This window comes from Mangifera indica, unplaced genomic scaffold (assembly GCF_011075055.1).
Source record: "Mangifera indica cultivar Alphonso unplaced genomic scaffold, CATAS_Mindica_2.1 Un_0069, whole genome shotgun sequence".
NCBI lineage: Eukaryota > Viridiplantae > Streptophyta > Magnoliopsida > Sapindales > Anacardiaceae > Mangifera > Mangifera indica.
The window spans coordinates 1-17,939 of NW_025401161.1; the positions used below are offsets into that span (position 1 = coordinate 1).

The following is a 17,939-nucleotide window of genomic DNA, read 5'->3' on the forward strand; positions in this document are numbered from 1 at the left end:
CCAGAATAAAGTGAGCCAACTTAGTCAAACAATCTATGATGACCCACAAAACATTAAAACCACCTCTGACACTTATGTTAAACCAACTACAAAGACAAAATTAGCCTTGGACATACTTGTAGATGCTACAATAGGTTCATACTTTATTAACTTTTTATTCATTTTTTATAAACTGGTTTTGTTTGGTTAACTGGTTTTAAAAAAAAAACAAATTGACAATCAGTTCAAAAATCAATTTGATTTGACTACCAAATAATTTTGAACACCTTTAAGTGCATCGTTTCATTAATTCTTCCTTTCTCTGTTATCTTACTTCTACTTCTATTAAACATTCAACACTCAATCCCAGAGTTAGCATTAATTATAATATTTTCAAAATCGAATTGAACCGATCGGTTCAACTGAGATCCGATCAATGGTTTGGTCTAGTTTCCACTAAAAATAGATTTGATATAAGACTCTATCAAACTTGATCAAAATTGATGAACCAGACAAAACCAACAGAACTGAGTTTGTCTAAATCTTATTACCCTAACCCCTAATTTTAATTTCTATTCTATTTTTTGAAGTTCTTTTAAATAAATTGGAATTTATGTTTCAAATAAGCAAATATGCTTTGTTGTTAGAGGTGTGCATGGTCTGATTTGGTGCGGTTTGAGATATTTTTCAAACCAAACTAAAAAAAATGGTTTAAAAAAATTCTGAACCAAACCAAACCATTTTAGATTATAAACCAAACCAAACCAAACCAAAGTAAAAAAATATGGTTTGGTCAAGTTTGGTTACTGTTTAAATCGTATAAAAAATCATACACTTCCTATAATGATTTTGCATGTTGAATTATGCATTGTCCTATAATGATTTTAGCACCCCTGCACAATAGAATCTCTTGCTTATACTCAGAATAATCAGCAAAAACAATAAAAGACTGACATTTGGAAATAGCAGAAGCAAGAAAGTGTTAAGTCCATGATGGATTTTCATGCAAGCGAGAAGCAATTTGGTAAAGAGCTTTTTTCACAACTGCAGCTTCCCTAGATATTTGTACACCAACATAAAAGGTAATAAGTAAGATCAGTTGGAAGTCTAAGCCAAGAAGTTATAAAAAAAGTGATAGCTTCTTTATTTTAATTTGAGTGACGACGAGTTGACCGATGCTTCAGATGATGACTGAGACCAATAAAATGGTGATAGAGCTATGGTTTCTAGTGAATAGATAAGGTTGGAAAGAAAGATGGTGGCAGAGGAGAAACTAAGGCAAGGGAGAATGAGAAGTGTTGCAGTGGCAGAGGAGATAAAAGGCTGGAAAGAAATAATGGGATAGGTAGGGTTTTAATAATTTTTATTATATAAAATATTTTATATATATATATATATATATAGTTTACAGTTTAGTTCGGTTTGAAAACCACTTAAACAATAACCCAAACTATAAACCATTTTTTAAAAAATTTTCAACCCAAACCAAACCATTTTATAATTCGAACAAAACCAAATAGTAATTTTTGAATATTTCGGTCCAGTTTTACAATTTGAACTAAATGATGCATACCCCTATTTGTTGTTATTGATAATTGTATAAATTGCTTCTAATGAACTTAATATGATTTATGTTTAAAACGTATAATAAATGTTTGATATTATTTTATAAATTTATTATAATTTGATAATAAGTCGAGCCGATTGAACCATGAATTAGTGAGGAAATCAGTTTGATCACCTGTCCGGTTTTATAAACATTGATTAATTGTGCTAACACCTCCATTATTCATATGCTAAATTTTACTCTTTACACATAATCATGGATGGTTGTAGTTTTACATTACAAATTCATGGTTAGTTATAATTGTATCCTTATCTAAAATTCACTACACTAAACATAATTCATGTAAGCATTTTAAATTCTTATTGTAAAAACATACTTTATGGTATCTTACACGTCAATAATATTTTATTGATGTAAAAAAAAATATTTATTTAAAACAAGAAGTACAATTGTCCTACAAACCGAAAATTATATATGCAATGTTACACGTACACATTCAAAGTATACAAAAGGATACATAAATAATATATCATAATATGATAGAGTGTTATTTTATCTTTAATTCAAAATTATCTAATCATATAATGATATTTCATTCGTGTATCTATTTCAATTATCCAAAATATGTAAATATAATTTTATTAAAATTATATATATACAACAAAGTAATATAATCATAAAAGAGTATATTCTAACAGAGAATCCGTAATATAAGTTATGTTTGAAATATTTCTATATATAAAATCTTAGTTATTAACTGATTTTTTTTAATAATTCACCATTTTTCTAAAAATCACTTTCAAATCAATTTCGCATGTTTGATAATCCAATCTGTCGTCAGTAAGCTTGTCTTTCCTGAGTGTCACTAAGTTTCAACTTTCATTATCTTTACGGTTCAATTTTATCCACTTTTTCTTTTATATATTTGTCTGTAATTTTTAAAATCTGCTATTATGATGTTGCCATTTGTTTTCACCATGGCCGAGGGTTTTTCTGGTTCAATTGTCAATTGTCTGTCTAATTTATTTTCACTAGTGGTTAATTTATTCCCTTCAAAAATTTAAGTCCAGTAATCATAATTTTTATCCCTTTTTTTTTTCGTGTATCAAGGAGAAAGCTAAGGGAGGATTGAAGAATGATTCAAAGTCTCCTAAACACCCAACATTATCAATTATAAATAGACCAACGTGCCAGCCATATGGGTGTCGAAAAGAAAAAGTCAGCAAGCTTTTAGTAAGTGAAGTGTTGGTGAAGTCAAAAGTGGAGGACTATATGTCTTAGTGTGAAGATAAAAATAAAAGAGTAGTGATAGTGTGTAGGTGTCAGTTTCTTGTTAAATTTGAAATTATTGGATATTAATAATAAATATATTATTTTATACCACTTTATTTTGGGTAATTTATTTTATACCACTTTTGCTCAACAAGTGGTATTGCATTCTAAACCATCCCTATTGGTTAAATCTATACCACTAACAAATATAAAGACTATTTCCACAACCTCAAAAAACATGGAAGATCACGCTTAATGAGATTATGTTTAGGTATGTCATTATCACCATAGAATTAGTTACAACACCAACCAATATTATTATCTTTCGAAAGCTATAGGAAACCTCATCAAGAGAGGATTTTTTTTTTTAGCAAAATAATGTGTAAATAAAACAAATCTGCCCCTCTCGTGAGAATATTTATTAATTGCATGCAAAAACTAAAGGGTTGTTTTTCCTTAGTCTTATTATCATTCAATTCATTTTCTTTGAGTTTAACAATTTCATCACTTTATTTATTAATTTATTTCAAGTTCAGTCATATCAGAATTATGCAGAATAACATAGCTTTTGTATGTATACTTTGGTGAAAGACTAAGATTATAATATCTTAGAATTTATCTTTTATTTATATGCAATTGATTACAAATAAAATAATAATAATAATTGAGATAATAAAATATAATAAGTGGGTATTCACACTGATGACCTTGAGGGAGATTCAATTGTCTCTTGACAAAACGTGGGAGTGCGAGCTACCCTTGTGACCTCCTAAGTAGTGGTTTCTTCGAGAATTTTATTTGCGACTTGTCTAAATGGTGCAAGTCCTGTGTTCCATACCTCAACTCAATGAGTGTAGTTATCCTCCACTACAATATAGGCTTGCCTTCATTCTTGTGTTTGTTCTTTGTAGCTTTAACCCAAAAAGGAAAAGTCGTAATATAGAAAATGAAGCCAAAGAAAGACTTCCAAAACCATGTCCCTAGCTCGATACTTGATCATAGCCTCAACAATCGCTAATGTCTTATTCATCTCTTCATCCTGGAGAAGAATATTATTCAACCTACTTCAAGACAATCAATCCATTCCTTAATCATGGGTTTGCGATTTGAGCATGAAAAGCATATATGTCATAATCATGTTGTCATAAACTCTCACGACAAAATGATAAGTTTTTCATCAAGGTTTCCTTTTGGCTCTAATATGTTCCATGTGAGCTTCGGATTACTCATTTGTCTTGCCCAAATTTCTTCATGGTAGATACCTAATCCCAATAGCATTCCAACTCCCATAAATAGTTGTGTTTGCATAATAATGTTGGTCATGCTACATTGGAAAGGTGTTAATTTACCAAGGGCCTATATACAAATACAAAACCATAGTTAAAAAGAGATACAAATAATAAAGCACAAGAATAAGAAAAAGACATTACTCGCACAGTGTCCTCTACAAAATGTTGCAACTTTGTAGAAGTTGTCATGCAACAATACCTTGCCCATTCATCTTGAAAGATGAACTCTTTATATTGGAATAAATGCTCTAGACCAACTCTTTGTCATCCTTAAAAGCCTAGTTTGAGGGAGATTAAAATAGAGCAAGATCACCTAACCTATCCACCAAAGCAATTCTTTTATGGTTACTCTTACAATAGATGTTTGTCCTCTTAAAACCTTTTGGAAGAGGATTTTGACGAACCTGTACCATCAACCTAACCTATCTACCAAAGCATGCACATTCAAAGCTCAAGTGACAAGTGTCCTTGGTACCACTTCCATAAAGACTTGCGCTTGACATTAATAGATGATATCATAAATTAGTAGGTGTAAATGTTATCATTATCCATATTTTCACCTGACCCTATCAGGACATATGTTATTATATTATTAAATGGAATAGGATATCCAATATTTGTTAAATTTTATGACTTCTTAGTGGCACGATATTCAATTACAATTGTTGAGGTGTTATAGGTTGTTAAGCCTAAAATTGAAAGACACTCTCCAATAGTGAACTAAAAGCAATCCACTCACTACAAATATAACTTTTTTTATGGGCTAACTGACTAAAGGCATCAAACCTATAAATTTGATCTACAAGACCACCTAAATTCTCTTTTAGGACCTCTCCAAAGAAAATGATTGAATGTATTTAAATTGAGGAATGCATAATAAATGACTTAAGAATGTCCTATCCCTTAGAGTGTGGGGCTTAAGAGGGTCATCAAGTTCACATGTAATGTTACACCAACTAGCCAACATAACTAGAGTTTGATGTTCAAGTCAGCTCCTCACCTTTAAGATGTTAAGTGACACAAATTTCATACTTATGCTCTAGGAGTAACATCCTTATGTGTTGTCAAGTGTAGACCGACTCCAAGGCTAACATCATTTCTTATGTACTTACAATGTCTAAGATAACTCATACCAATAGCATTCCAACTATCACATGCAAAGAATCCTTAAGGATGTGGCATACAAAATTCAATTATGTACATCTATACACTATATGGTATCATGTCAAGCAAGCGAGAAGGCACACTCCACAATCCAACAAAGTAATAATAATTTCTACATGACTACTTCACAAGTGGTCGTGTTAAGAAAAGGTACTATCTTAGATGATGATATAAAAAAGGCACAATGCATTGCTATTCATTTCTAGTAGGACGCCTTGAAATATTATTAATTTTGCATTGGCTTGAGCAGTTCATTCTCATTTCTTCACGCTTTAAGAACTTAGGGCAAATGTTGTACAATCAAACTAAGCACTTCAAAGTTAACATTCAAAGCGTAGTTAGATACAGTAACTAACAAATAACAACTAAATAGCTCTCCAGCCTAAAGTCCATAATAGATTTGAGACTTAAACATTACGATAAGCAACTAACGACCAAACGATACCATATATGTAGTTTATAAAAAGAAGGTTATCTAATGGTTATCAAAGAAGGGGAACCTTCAAAGTATCATCAGAGATAGTGACTAACAAACAATAACTAAATAACTCTCTAACCCAAAGCCCATAATATATTTGTGACTCAAACATTGCAACAAGCAACTAGCGACCAAGCGATACCATATTTATAGTATATAAAAAAGAAGGTTCTCTTATAATTATCAAAGAAGGGATTTAGTTAAATTCTAAAAAACAACATCTAGATAATAGTTATCTAGCAATATATTAGCTTTTCTACAAATAAAAATGTTGTTAATTAGACGTGACTTCATTAATTTAAATTCAAATCATGGATCAAGGCCCTAAAATAGAGGAGTTCAAATGTATTTTTTCTCTTTAAAAACTTGTATATAAGGATGAAGGGAGAGAGAAAAGGATGAGGGAAGAAAAAAGGGGGAAATAGAAAGAATATTATACATAACATATATCATTTTGTATCATTTCTCTATTATACTCAAATTTGTAAAAACATTGTATATGTAAACATTTCAATCATCAAACCGAACCATGTATAGTGAAAAATCTACTCAAGTCTTTTGGGATTTTAATTATCACTATTGTGACCTATTTTGCACAAAACTTCAATTTGTATACATAAATTGAGTTGTTATATAGTAGTTGGCAACTCATCAATTAAATCACTGCAAAAATAGAGCTGAAATATTATATATATGCACATACGTGCATACAGTATGATTCTATGTATATGAAGAAAAGGAAAGTGTGTACAAGGAGGCAAGTGCTTTGGGCGGCTTTCCGCTGTCTCCTTAACCTTGAGCCTCGGCCACCATAGTTTCCTATTCTCTCTTTGATTCTAATTAACCAAACAAACAGCTCATGCCTGTCTCATCTGCAATTTCAATCTTTTACAAAACCAAGAAAGCAAAAAAAGTTAAGATTGTTTAGATTTTCAACCAATTAAACAAACTAGAGCCACAACCACAGTAAAAAGCAAGAAAGTGAAGAAAAAGCTCTCTCTCTCTTATATTGATTCACTGACAGTGTAGAGAGGGACAAAAACCACATCAATAAAGAAAGGAAAAGGCTAAATTTAAAGTAGAAAGAAAAAATGAAAATGGTGGGAATCTTTATTCCTCTTTCACTGTACAGGTGATCCCACTTCGCCCCCCCTCTATCCCTCATTCTCCTCCTTTTTATGCTCTCTTTCTCTCTTTTTCCCGTATTTTTTTCTTCTCTCTCTTTCTCTTTCTCAGACTCGCAAACAAAGTAAGATTTTCTGTTCTTCTGGCATGAGCTAACGTTTCTCCATTATGGGTTTTTCATGTGGGGATGATTTTGTAAGTACATTTTTTTTTTTTGGCAATTTAGGTAATTGAGTACCTGCAATATACTTTCGTCCTCTGACTGTATATATTATTATTATATTATCTCTACTTTGAACTGGTTAATCAATTTTCTACATCATTTTTGTTTCTTTTTTTATATATATATTTTTTCCTGATAGGATTATAAACAAAAACAAGTTGTATTAGTCGAGGAGCAAATTGCCAGGAATGTTATGGATCATGGGGTGGAATTCGAACTCGAATTCTGGCCTGTTGAACACCCAATGGAGCCACAGGATGAAGATCGCCCTGTAAAGTGTCCAATGCCAACTTCTTCTGTTATCAATGTAAGTTTCTTTCTTCCATTTATCAGTTAAGGGGATTTATTTTTATAAGAGATAGCTAACATGAGTGAATTTCAAGGGCATTGGCAATATGTTTCATTCAGTAAATACCTATTCCTTTTTATTCAATTTTATATCATATAAACATCCAATCTTCTTTGGTGGTATTCATCCAGTATAAAAAAGATTTCATGCACGAGTTGGGATATTTTCAGTTGGTCTTTGGAGAATATAGGTATTATTTTTTTGGTTTATTTGCTTATTAAAATTGATGAAGATGTGGTGTGTTTGAAAAGGAATCAAGAATGCAAGAGGAGAAAACAGGTGAAGGATTGGGAAAGAGAGCAGAAGCACCAGAAGAAATGAACAAAGAAGGAAATGAAGTAGCAATAGAGGGTCGTCCAGTTCGAGCAGTGAGAAAGAGGCATCACACTTTGACACACGAGGATAATGCAATAAAGCCTCCCATGAGAATGCCTTCTCTTCCTCCACCTCAAACCCCCAAAATCACCATCTTTGAAATGCTTCAAGAGTTCGACAAGTTTGAGTCTTAGTCAAATCCATCCGTTATTTTCTGGTGCCCAAACGTTCAAAAAGTGAGAATCTCTCTATGTTGTTGTATGAATGTCCTTACTCGAGAAAATTTACACAACCAAAATGTAGGCAGGATTTCTTTATAGTTGTAATATCATTTTGAAACACTTGTCCCGTATAATATTTGTCCAGTTTAATTGTAGCTTTCTCATATATGTCACCAAATTATATGCTACTTCACAAAGAAAATAGTAATGAGTATCTAATTAAGTATTTGGATGGAATATGATTTTAAATTAATAATAAATTAATAATTAATTATATGATAATATATCATCTAAATTTTCAATCACATACTTAAAATTGGATGCTACTAGTATTATTCAAAGGAAAATGTTTCGGTATAGGCTGTCAAACCAACAAAAATTACATGGGTACAGAAGGATTATGCTATACCTGCGACTTTAATTTGTGAATTATATAACAAAATATATGCTTTTGTGACTTTTCATACAATTTAGAATACAGAAATTGCCCAGTGTAAAATGTTGAAATTGTGACTAATGTTCTGGTGTAAACTTGATATTCTATATGCCCCCATTTGTGAAGTTATGATGAGTGTTGAATGTTGACGACAGAATGTCGAAAAGGGTGAAACCCACTATTATATTCTTGGAATGACTTCTTCTGGTGACTTTTGACTGAACCCTTTTCTAATTGAGGCAATTTTAAACCCATTTCTAATATTTAAAGTGAAGATTTGAGGCTTGTCTTTACCACCAAAAAATGCGCAAAGTTCTTTGTGGAATCAGTCTCCCATAATAAAGCATCCTCACAGTATTAAAAGACAAAAACATAGTCAAAGAAAATCATTACTTGAATTAGATTTTGATATTAGGAGACTACCGCTGGGTTACCCAACCACCCATCTCAACCATTGGATACTTAAAAAGTTTCGAGTAATGACATTTAGCCTTTGCCTGGCGCACACAATTAAAATTTGCCTCTCCAACGGCTCATAGGATAAAAAAATTGAATAAATAAGACCAAGTGAAAATGCAAGTCTATCAGTTTTTCAAGTTTTAGATAGGCATTTTGTGAGATTCATGAGTTGCTTCTCCACAAGAATCCGAGAGAAGCTACTTCTATTGACAATAAACAAAAATTTAGAGTGGGAACAAGTCTCCCTTACAATGCATAATAGTAACCAGGCACCAAAACCTCAGGTTATTTTTGTATCTCCTACCACATCCATGAATACCTTCCATAACACCATTTTCCTTCGTGCTCCAATTAGTAAATTGCAGAAGTTACTAATGACATCAATTTTGATTGAAAACTCTTAAAATAAATCATGTACTTGTGTGGCTAATTTTTACATTTCCAAATGTTTTTTGTCATTCAACAAGCGAAATACAAAGGGCGACACACATGCCCAATATCAGTGAGGTTAATTGGACAGCGGTACTTTTCAGTGCTGTGTTTCCGTTATTATTCATTTCTGCAAGAACTCCAGCAACGGCGACGTAGATAAATCCACCTGCCGTGAATCCCTATAAGATATAAAGGTGTCAACAAAAGTAATAATAGATGCGGCATCTAAAATGAAATTAAACTATGCATTGTTTATGGAACTTCTTTACCTCAATCAATGACGACTGTCCAGGATCCTGTCCCCAGAGCAAAGCCTACAGAAAAAGCAACTAACATTATTTCATCTTCATGGTTCAAGCAAATTATGGAAAACAATTGCCCCAGCAATCAAGAAAGATCACTCACCATTGCAGTTCCTGCTAAAGCCACAAGTGCAGAGAGAAAGTTGAAGAACAGAGCTTTGGATACACTGAATCCTGATCTCACCAGAATACCAAAATCACCAACCTATAAATACCCTAGCCATTAGTGTACCGAATAAAAGGAATCAATATTGAAAGGGTAACAATAACTAAGAGTGATAGTATTATTTTAACTTACATTATGAACCAAATATTTTATATTTATTTCCTTTTTTTTTTTCCCTCGGGAGAACAAATAACATGAATACTCTAAAAAGGGTGCAACCTCACTACATGGAGTATAAAAGGGAAATGTAAACAAAATCAAAATGTTTCAAATATTAGGGGGAAAAAAAAACATAACCAGAAAAATTAAATTAGTGAAAATCAGCAAACATCCATACAATTTATCAATCCACGTTTGAATTACGCTCCCTAAAACTTTTTGCTATGATGACAGCAAAGTCTAAGTCATATTAGACTGGAAAGCTAATAAGATTTTACGGTAAGTGAAGTCAAAATTTCCTCCATCGCCATGCCAATGTGGAAATGCATCTAATTTTTTATAAGAAAACAAACATCCTAGTGTAAACATACAAAACATATATAAAAGATATTCTGTTTTGATAGTGTGAAAGAAAAACATAATTAATGTCACTGTTTCATCCCCAAATTCTTTTAAAGTTCGCAAAATTAAACAGATGATGATTAACCACAAAAAATACACGCGAAAATATGTGAAAGGGCTGTAAATTATAATTCTTCCTTTTATCACATGGTATAATGAAATCATGATCCTACTGGTCAATTTCAATAATTGAAGGACAGAAAAATGATTCCTGTAACTTCATCCTTCTTTTTTATTATGACTACGGCAGAGAAACCTAGATGCAATTCCTAGCAGCCGTCCACCAAGCAATTAAAGTGAGATTACTCATGAAATAATATCAAGAACAATGTAAACTCAAATGGGTAAGCTGGTTCCAGAATGAACTCTTTCAAATGCAGGAAAAACCAATGTAAACTAAACTCGCCAGTTACAACAGGTCACAGCAATTTAGGACGTACCAAATTTGGTTCAATTGTCTACTATTAAATGTCAGAACTGGCTAACAAATCAATTTTAGCTTGAACTAAAATCACGGGGAGGATTAAACTGAACTGGGAATTTTCTTTACTGGAAATGTCTGCAAGGTGATTCCTATAATTTCTGCATCCTTCGTATTTGTAAATACCTATAACATTGAACAGCAAAAAGATGTGGAAGAACTCAAATCTTGGCTTCACTAGATGCATTATTAGCAAAGGAATAATAACTCAGAAGTCAGAAGTGTGCAAAGCCCAAAAAAAAAAAAAAAAAAGTATTAACATCCACCATATAAAGGTTTCAACACGTATTCAACAGCAAAATTGTGACTGTATCAGTGCCTGATGAGTCCCATTCATGTTGCAAAATTTTAAACCATCTAATTCTGTTTTCCTTTTTCATGCTTCCTTACTTTATGACTTATTATGAATGTAAGGGATTAATACCGGAAAGATGGAAAATTCTACCCTCATTATAAAGAGAATCAGTGTCATTACAACTTCAAAAATGAAAATCATATTCTGCATTTCTGGAGCAAAATCCAAATTCCTACCTGTTCTTAATGTGTGGAGGAAAAAAAATACATAATATGACCTAAAAAATAGCATGTACTAGATAGAATTGATATAAATTAGAATTATGATATTGAAATTTGTACCATGTTTGTTAAATGATATCTAGTTTATCAATTTCATTTAACAAACATTATACCAATTTCAACATCATAATCCTAAGTTATAAGATTCAAGTCTTTAAAAAGGTAAAATATGAAAAACTTTACCCATCAAATAAGAAAGGAGGGGACTCAAACCTCTTGAGGAAGCTCATGGGCAAGCAAAAATAAAGTTCTAGACCACCCACCAACAGATCCATAAAGCAGGAAAGCACTTCCTAATGCCATCCCATCAGTAAAATTGTGCTGCAACATTAAAATTTTGAACCATTTCATTGCACTCAAATATACAAGGAAAATAGAATCATTCAAATCGAGCATGAAACTTCTCCAAATATATGAACATGAATGCTCAAGTACAAATGTTCAGGAACACATACTTACAACACCATCAGAAAAAAGATTGAGATAACCAAACACAAGATTTGATGATTGAGCAGGTTCTTTCTTTTCCAAGGATTTAGGATCATTGGACAAGCTATCTATGGCATCTACATCTGATTTATCATCCCCAGCACTAGAGGAAGTCTTTCTCTGCACAATGCAAGAATCTGATTATGTTCAATGTTAATTAAAACAATTCCATTTAAGTTAAAATTCCATATAGATGGCATCTTTCAAGTTCTAGAATTTATATTTTTACAAAGCACACATCCCAAAAAATGTACCCAAATAGATGTTTGGTCCAAATGTTTAAGCTGAGGCTAGGCCAAATCCTTTTCCCAAAAATATATTTTACCCAGCACACATACATGGCATGTGCTCCTTGCCAAGCCAAATTCTTTTCTTCCTAGAAACTTAGCCCTAACTCTACCACCAAGCCCTAGGCTTAAAACATAGCATTTCTAATTGTACTTCCAAATGGTACTTTCTTTTCCAGAAACATATTTATTCCTAATCTTGCCGAAACCTTACTTCGGGTGCATAATTAATGCTGAAATGGCCAGAAGATAGAGAATAATACTTCATTCATAAAATTTATTCAAAGTAGGGCTTTTAGTAGCAAAGCATTTACAAATTGAGCCATAAGCAAAAACCGCCAGTTGCTTGGCCATAGATAAGAAAAATCTTGTCAATCGGAGTTTTGGATGTTTTAAAACCTCATTACAAGTTAATGAGACACTCTTAGCTAAAGTAAATGCATCTTTCGGGTAAATAAAAAATAAATAAAGGAAAAAACACATTTAAAGTGCATCCAAACAAGTATAAAATTGAAAAAGCTCTTCTCACTATGAGAAAGCTCTTTTAACCATCTCCAGAACAATACCAAACACATGCTTCATCAGATCAGATCTCAAACTTCCTAAGTTTGCAGCAACTAATCACAATATGGTAATTCCTCAGCTTACCCTCCGAAGAGACTCCTGCTGAATAACACTATCTCTATTCAATGAGTCTTCAGACATTTGATTTGAACCTTTTTCTTCAATTCCACAACAGGGTTGCGATTGCTTCTTTCCATTAATATCATCATCATTCTTCAATTTTGTATTATTATGATGGTGGTGGTGATGACCATGACCCCATGAATCAGTTTCTCCAGAGTTCTCATCAACATATCTTACCAATTTCTCAACCAGAAGAAAGAGTACAATTCCCACTGCAACGATTCATTTATGATAATAAGAATTCAAGGGGTTACAACACAATCTGCAAAGCCCCTGATATACTAATATTAAGCAGATGGTCAATGAAATCAAGAAAGGAAAAAACATGTAATTGAAGATGAAGAGAATAATCCACAAACTTATATAACAGGAATTTCATACAAGTTCAATAAGATATTAGATAGCTACAGCTACAGAACAGAGTATTTTAAGAGAAGGTTTCTGCAATGGCTTACTATTTCCACAGCAGAAAAGCAATAAGAGATAGAAGGTGGGAACAGGACAGAATCAGCAAATATATTTCAATTCTTATATGAAAGTTAGATTGAGTTAAATTAACTGTGGGAAAATAAAGCCCTGACCAGGAGCAGTTTCCCATGGAAAAGAAAAGCATTTAGCAAAAAGCGATAATCAGCAAGAAAGTCAGCAAAACTTTTTCAGTTGAGTGTTGCATATATCCCTATATTACTTGAAAGTACGGCATGAGATTATAATATAATGCATATATTAAATCTGTTACCAGATGCCATTCAAGAAGACTTTTTTCTTTAATGGCAATTAATTCATTGATCAGGGTTAAACAAGGTGCACATGTGCAGAGACACGAACACAGATGTATATCCTCAGAACTCATTTACAACACAAGCAAAGCATTCTCAACAAAACTCAGCTTATTGAATTTGCAAGCTATTTGATGAGAGAACAATTCTAACCAGTTCCCAATCACAACACATAATGTTTTCAGTAATTGGTATATAAAAACTTATTGATAAGTGTTCATGCATGCATGCATGTGAGTGGCACAAATAAAAACACACATTGGAGTGTTTGAGTGATTCTGCAAACAATAAGGCATAGAGTGGATACAGGTGAATCACAAATGCACAAGTGCTTTACTACTCACCTAGAACAGATATTCCCACGGAAAGATCTTTCAAAGAATGTGAATGCTGATGTGTATGATCCTCATGGTGATCGTGTGAGTGGGAATGCTCTCCACCTGCAAAACATAACCTTTTTAATGACAGATCTGACAAAAGCACATAAAACGTGACATAGAAAAGCAAATTGTGTCTATCCAACAAGATTCAGAACATAAGGGCTTCTAAAACATGAAGTAAACAAGAATACCTCCTTTAATAGCAGTAAGGATTCTAGAACATAATTGGACATATATACCAAAGTAATGAAAATAAAAGAAACAAAATCCTATATAAAATAAAGCCACACATGAAATCTTCAAATCACCCTGTTACCGACATAAACAAGCCAGTGAAAAAAGAGCACCCTCTGATGATAGCTTATTTGAACCAATAGAAGTTATATAAATTGTCTCACAAGTTATAATTTGTGACTAAGAGGAATGTTATAAGAGTACTTAAAAATACTTTGTTCAATACCATACCAAAAGCATGAGGCAATTGGTGAAGAAAAGCATCCCCTAACATAGCTCCAGCCTGTAAACAAACACCTCAATCCAACTCAATCAAACCATTTAAAACACCATAAGAACATAAGGTGTATATCCATGAACTCATCCATACAAAAAGAATACAATCAAATCAAGAACCAAATAAATAAGCATAAAGAAACTGACCCCAAACAAAGCCAATGAATCAACAACCGCTTTGGATGGCTTCCCCTGTACTGTTACAACACAAATGATTACATTTTCATAACAATCATAAATCCGTTTGTAAACTGAAGTAAAAACAAGTTCACCAAGCGAGTATTGACAATTACTTACTAAAGATTACTGGCAAGATTATCAAGGAAATCAAAGACGCTAAGCTCACCAAAAGTGAACAACCCAATGCATTAAACCACAGCCCTATGAATTAAAAAAAAAATCAAAAAAATACTCCAAAAAATACATTTTCCACATTTTTACTCCACAAAATTATACGCAAGATGAATTTAACTCAATTTACCGAAACCCACGTGCTGCAGATCACCAACATGGTGATCTTGATCGTGATCGTGATCGTGATGGTAAGGCCCAAATCCGTACAATCTCATATCTTCCTCCTCAGCCAGCTCCTCTGGCAGTAACATTTTCTTGTCCGTATGCTGATGCCCACCAAGATTGTGGTCGTGGTGGTGGTGGTGGTGGTGGTGGTGGTGGTGGTCATGCGACGGCGTCGTTCCAGTGGCGAAACCCAGATCGAAACAAAACCCAGAGAGTAAGATAAGATCCAAAACTGAGAAAACAAAGATCTGGGTCTTGAAAGACGACATCGGTAGTCTAATTTTCAAGTGAAAAAAGGATGTGAAGTAACGAAGAATTTAAAAGGGATCTGAGAACATGGGTTTATTAGGGCGTATTTAGAAAAGGTTTACTAAGAACGGCGTTTACAGGTGCCTTCGATGGTGATGAAACAAACAATGCATAAGAAAAGAACGATTATCCCGATTATAACACCAAATGTTATGACATCCATCTTTTAGTACAAAGTGCGAAATTCTAGTTTATTTTCTTTTCTTTTTTTTTAATTTCCTTTCAAAGGAAAATATTATTGGAATCTTCAATTGAAAATCTGGTAAGGCGAGATTATAGTTTTTTGGAGTACAGTTGGGCATCTGAAGTCGGAGCATAGACAAGATAAGGTTACTTTATTCAAGTTACCATGGGTTAGCTGATAAAATTATAATATTTAATCTAGGTTAATATATGAATAAGGCCAAACGACCATTTCCCACTCAAGGTTTGACGTTTTCTCAAAAGTCCCCCTTTTAACTATGGAAATATCAAATACCCACCCATGGCCGATTAGATTTAACAAAACTCTAATGGTGATAAGAGTAAAATCGTCATTTTTGCTATGATATTAAAAATAAACTAAAATAGAATCTAATTTTGCCCCCCTAAACTTTAAAAACTAAAATTTTTCCTCAGCCTAAGTTTTAAAAAATGGCAGTTTCACCCTAGAGTTTGATTTTGAAATCTCCGGTGACCGTTCCTGTTCCATTGCCGACGATCTCTCCCTCCCGAAGCAGCCTCTCCTTCCGACGAATGCTTTCCTCCCATTTGGAGACTCGATCGGCGTCGGAGACACCTTGGGAAGAAGACCTCTGGGAAGACGACCGTCTTCCCAGACGAAGACGACGACTTCGTCTTCGTCTCCCAAGGCGTCTCCGACACCGATCGAGCCTCTAAATGGGAGGAAAACATTCGTCGGAAGGAGAGGCTGCTTCGGGAGGGAGAGATCGTCGATAATAGAGCCAGAACGGTTGCCGGAGATTTCAAAACCAAACCCTAGGGTGAAACTATCATTTTTTAAAACTTAGGCTGAGGAAAAATTTTTAGTTTTTAAAGTTTAGGGGGGCAAAAAGAGATAAAAATTTTAAGCGTTAGGGTTTTGTTAAATCTAACGGGTCATAGGTGAGTATTTGGTGTTTCCATAGTTAAAGGGGAGACTTTTGAGAAAACGTCAAACCTTGGGTGGGAAATAGTGGTTTGGCCTATGAATAATTAACGTAGACAACCATTGCCTAGCTTTTCAACAAAGGGCAATATGTACTTATTTTCAAGCCAAAGGACAATTTCCCACCTAAGGTATAATGAAATCTCAAAATCTCACTCTCAGATTTTTAAAAGCCCAAACACTTACGTATAACTAAATTTTTATTAAAAATCCCAGTTAAGATTAGGGGTAAATCCGTTATTTATTAAAAAAATTAAAATTTTATCACATTTTTTTCCTTTATATTTAAAAAATTATATTTGCCCCTGACCAAAAGTTTGAAAAGTGATAAAAACCCCCCTAAAGTTTGTTTCTCTTTCTCTAGTGTCGATTTCTCTTTCTCTGACCTTCAATCATTCTCTCCACCCCCTTATCTCTTTTTCAGTCTCTCTCCTTTACCTCTCCTATTGAAGATAAAGACGAAATTGTTTTCATCTCTCAAATAAAGACGAACAATCTTTGTCTGAGGCAAAGATATTTTGCCTTTGTCTCCAACCAAAAACAATTAAAGAGGCAAGGGAGAGAGATTGGAGGGAGAGATAAGGGAGGAGAAAGAATGGTCAAAAAAAGAGAAATCAGCATCGAAAAAAGAGTAACAAAATCTAGGAAAGTTTTTATTACTTTTCAAACTTTCAGTCAAGGGCAAATGTAATTTTCAAATATAACATAAATTTATAAACTAGTCGTCAAAAGTAAAACATGGTTCCCTACTTACAAAATATATGAATTGCGTATCCAAAGGTCAATTTTTTAAGTCTAGATGAATTACAAAAAGTGATTTTCCTCTCCCAGTAAGGTGTGGAAACGTTTTTTCATACATTCAAGGTAAATCATATTTTTTTCACACAAAATATAACTCAATTCACAGAAAAGAATCTTGACATAAAATTTAAAGATTAAATTATTATGAATAATATTATATGTATCTATTTTGAGAAATACAAATGGATATACATTTATGTATATTGTCATTTAATAAAATGTCATTTTATCCTTAATTTAAAATCACACGTCTATAAAATGTTTACCCATTTGTATATCTAAAATACATACATATAGATTTATTGAATTATTATATCATCCCAAATTATTTCATTTTTTTTTTAATTATGATATCACTCCAAATTCATACAAATTTAAAATAATCTTTTACATATCAAATTTATCAGAAACACCCTCTTTTTCTTTGCAGATGGTTTCAGTACGTTTGGGTTTTGGTGAATAAATAATTTTGATGAGCTTGGGCTTAGGTGAGTAACAATTCTGGTGGGTTTGGGTTATGATGAATGGCGGTTATGATGGTTTAAGATTTCCAAACTTAAAATATAGAAACTGAATTCTAAGTATAACGGATATTAAAGTTTCAAAGGCATATCGCAGGGTTCAATTAAAATTCCT

The 17,939-nt window shown here is 32.9% G+C and overlaps 2 protein-coding genes across 5 annotated transcripts; one reads left to right on the plus strand and one right to left on the minus strand.

The window, feature by feature from the left end:
- The first annotated feature begins 6,827 nt into the window (after nt 1-6,827).
- Nucleotides 6,828-8,141, plus strand: LOC123207292. Its single transcript, XM_044624653.1, has 3 exons — nt 6,828-7,069; nt 7,237-7,404; nt 7,698-8,141. Exons 1-3 carry the CDS (start codon nt 7,043-7,045, stop codon nt 7,953-7,955), a joined length of 453 nt encoding a protein of 150 aa, XP_044480588.1. The 5' UTR covers nt 6,828-7,042; the 3' UTR covers nt 7,956-8,141.
- A 1,104-nt stretch (nt 8,142-9,245) lies between these two features.
- LOC123207290 (IAA-alanine resistance protein 1-like) lies at nt 9,246-15,671 on the minus strand. Of its 4 annotated transcripts, XR_006500303.1 has the most exons (12): nt 15,009-15,671; nt 14,825-14,908; nt 14,675-14,724; nt 14,483-14,534; nt 13,982-14,077; nt 12,820-13,070; nt 11,855-12,004; nt 11,609-11,716; nt 10,779-10,945; nt 9,715-9,816; nt 9,579-9,623; nt 9,246-9,488 (listed from the first exon to the last, which is right to left on the minus strand). XR_006500303.1 is itself a non-coding variant. In XM_044624651.1 (11 exons), the coding sequence occupies exons 1-11, from the start codon at nt 15,313-15,315 to the stop codon at nt 9,333-9,335; spliced, it is 1,401 nt and encodes a 466-aa protein (XP_044480586.1). In that variant the 5' UTR covers nt 15,316-15,669; the 3' UTR covers nt 9,246-9,332. The 4 variants fall into 4 exon arrangements, 2 of the variants coding, with proteins under 2 accessions (XP_044480586.1, XP_044480587.1); XM_044624651.1 differs by lacking the exon at nt 10,779-10,945 and having other exon boundaries at nt 15,009-15,669; XR_006500304.1 differs by lacking the exon at nt 9,246-9,488 and having other exon boundaries at nt 10,873-10,945.
- Between the last annotated feature and the right edge of the window lie 2,268 nt (nt 15,672-17,939).

What these genes read in the sequence shown, in the direction of transcription:
- LOC123207292 (XM_044624653.1), top strand. Translation starts at nt 7,043, where the DNA reads ATGGGTTTTTCATGTGGGGATGATTTT. An exon ending in TTTCATGTGGGGATGATTTT is followed by an intron (nt 7,070 to 7,236) that starts GTAAGTACATTT and finishes TTTTCCTGATAG; the next exon opens with GATTATAAACAAAAACAAGT. An exon ending in CAACTTCTTCTGTTATCAAT is followed by an intron (nt 7,405 to 7,697) that starts GTAAGTTTCTTT and finishes GTGTTTGAAAAG; the next exon opens with GAATCAAGAATGCAAGAGGA.
- LOC123207290 (XM_044624651.1), bottom strand. Translation starts at nt 15,315, where the DNA reads ATGTCGTCTTTCAAGACCCAGATCTTTGTTTTCTCAGTTTTGGATCTT. An exon ending in CGTGGGAATATCTGTTCTAG is followed by an intron (nt 13,071 to 13,981) that starts GTGAGTAGTAAA and finishes GAATCGTTGCAG; the next exon opens with TGGGAATTGTACTCTTTCTT. An exon ending in CCCATGAGCTTCCTCAAGAG is followed by an intron (nt 9,817 to 11,608) that starts GTTTGAGTCCCC and finishes GGGTATTTATAG; the next exon opens with GTTGGTGATTTTGGTATTCT.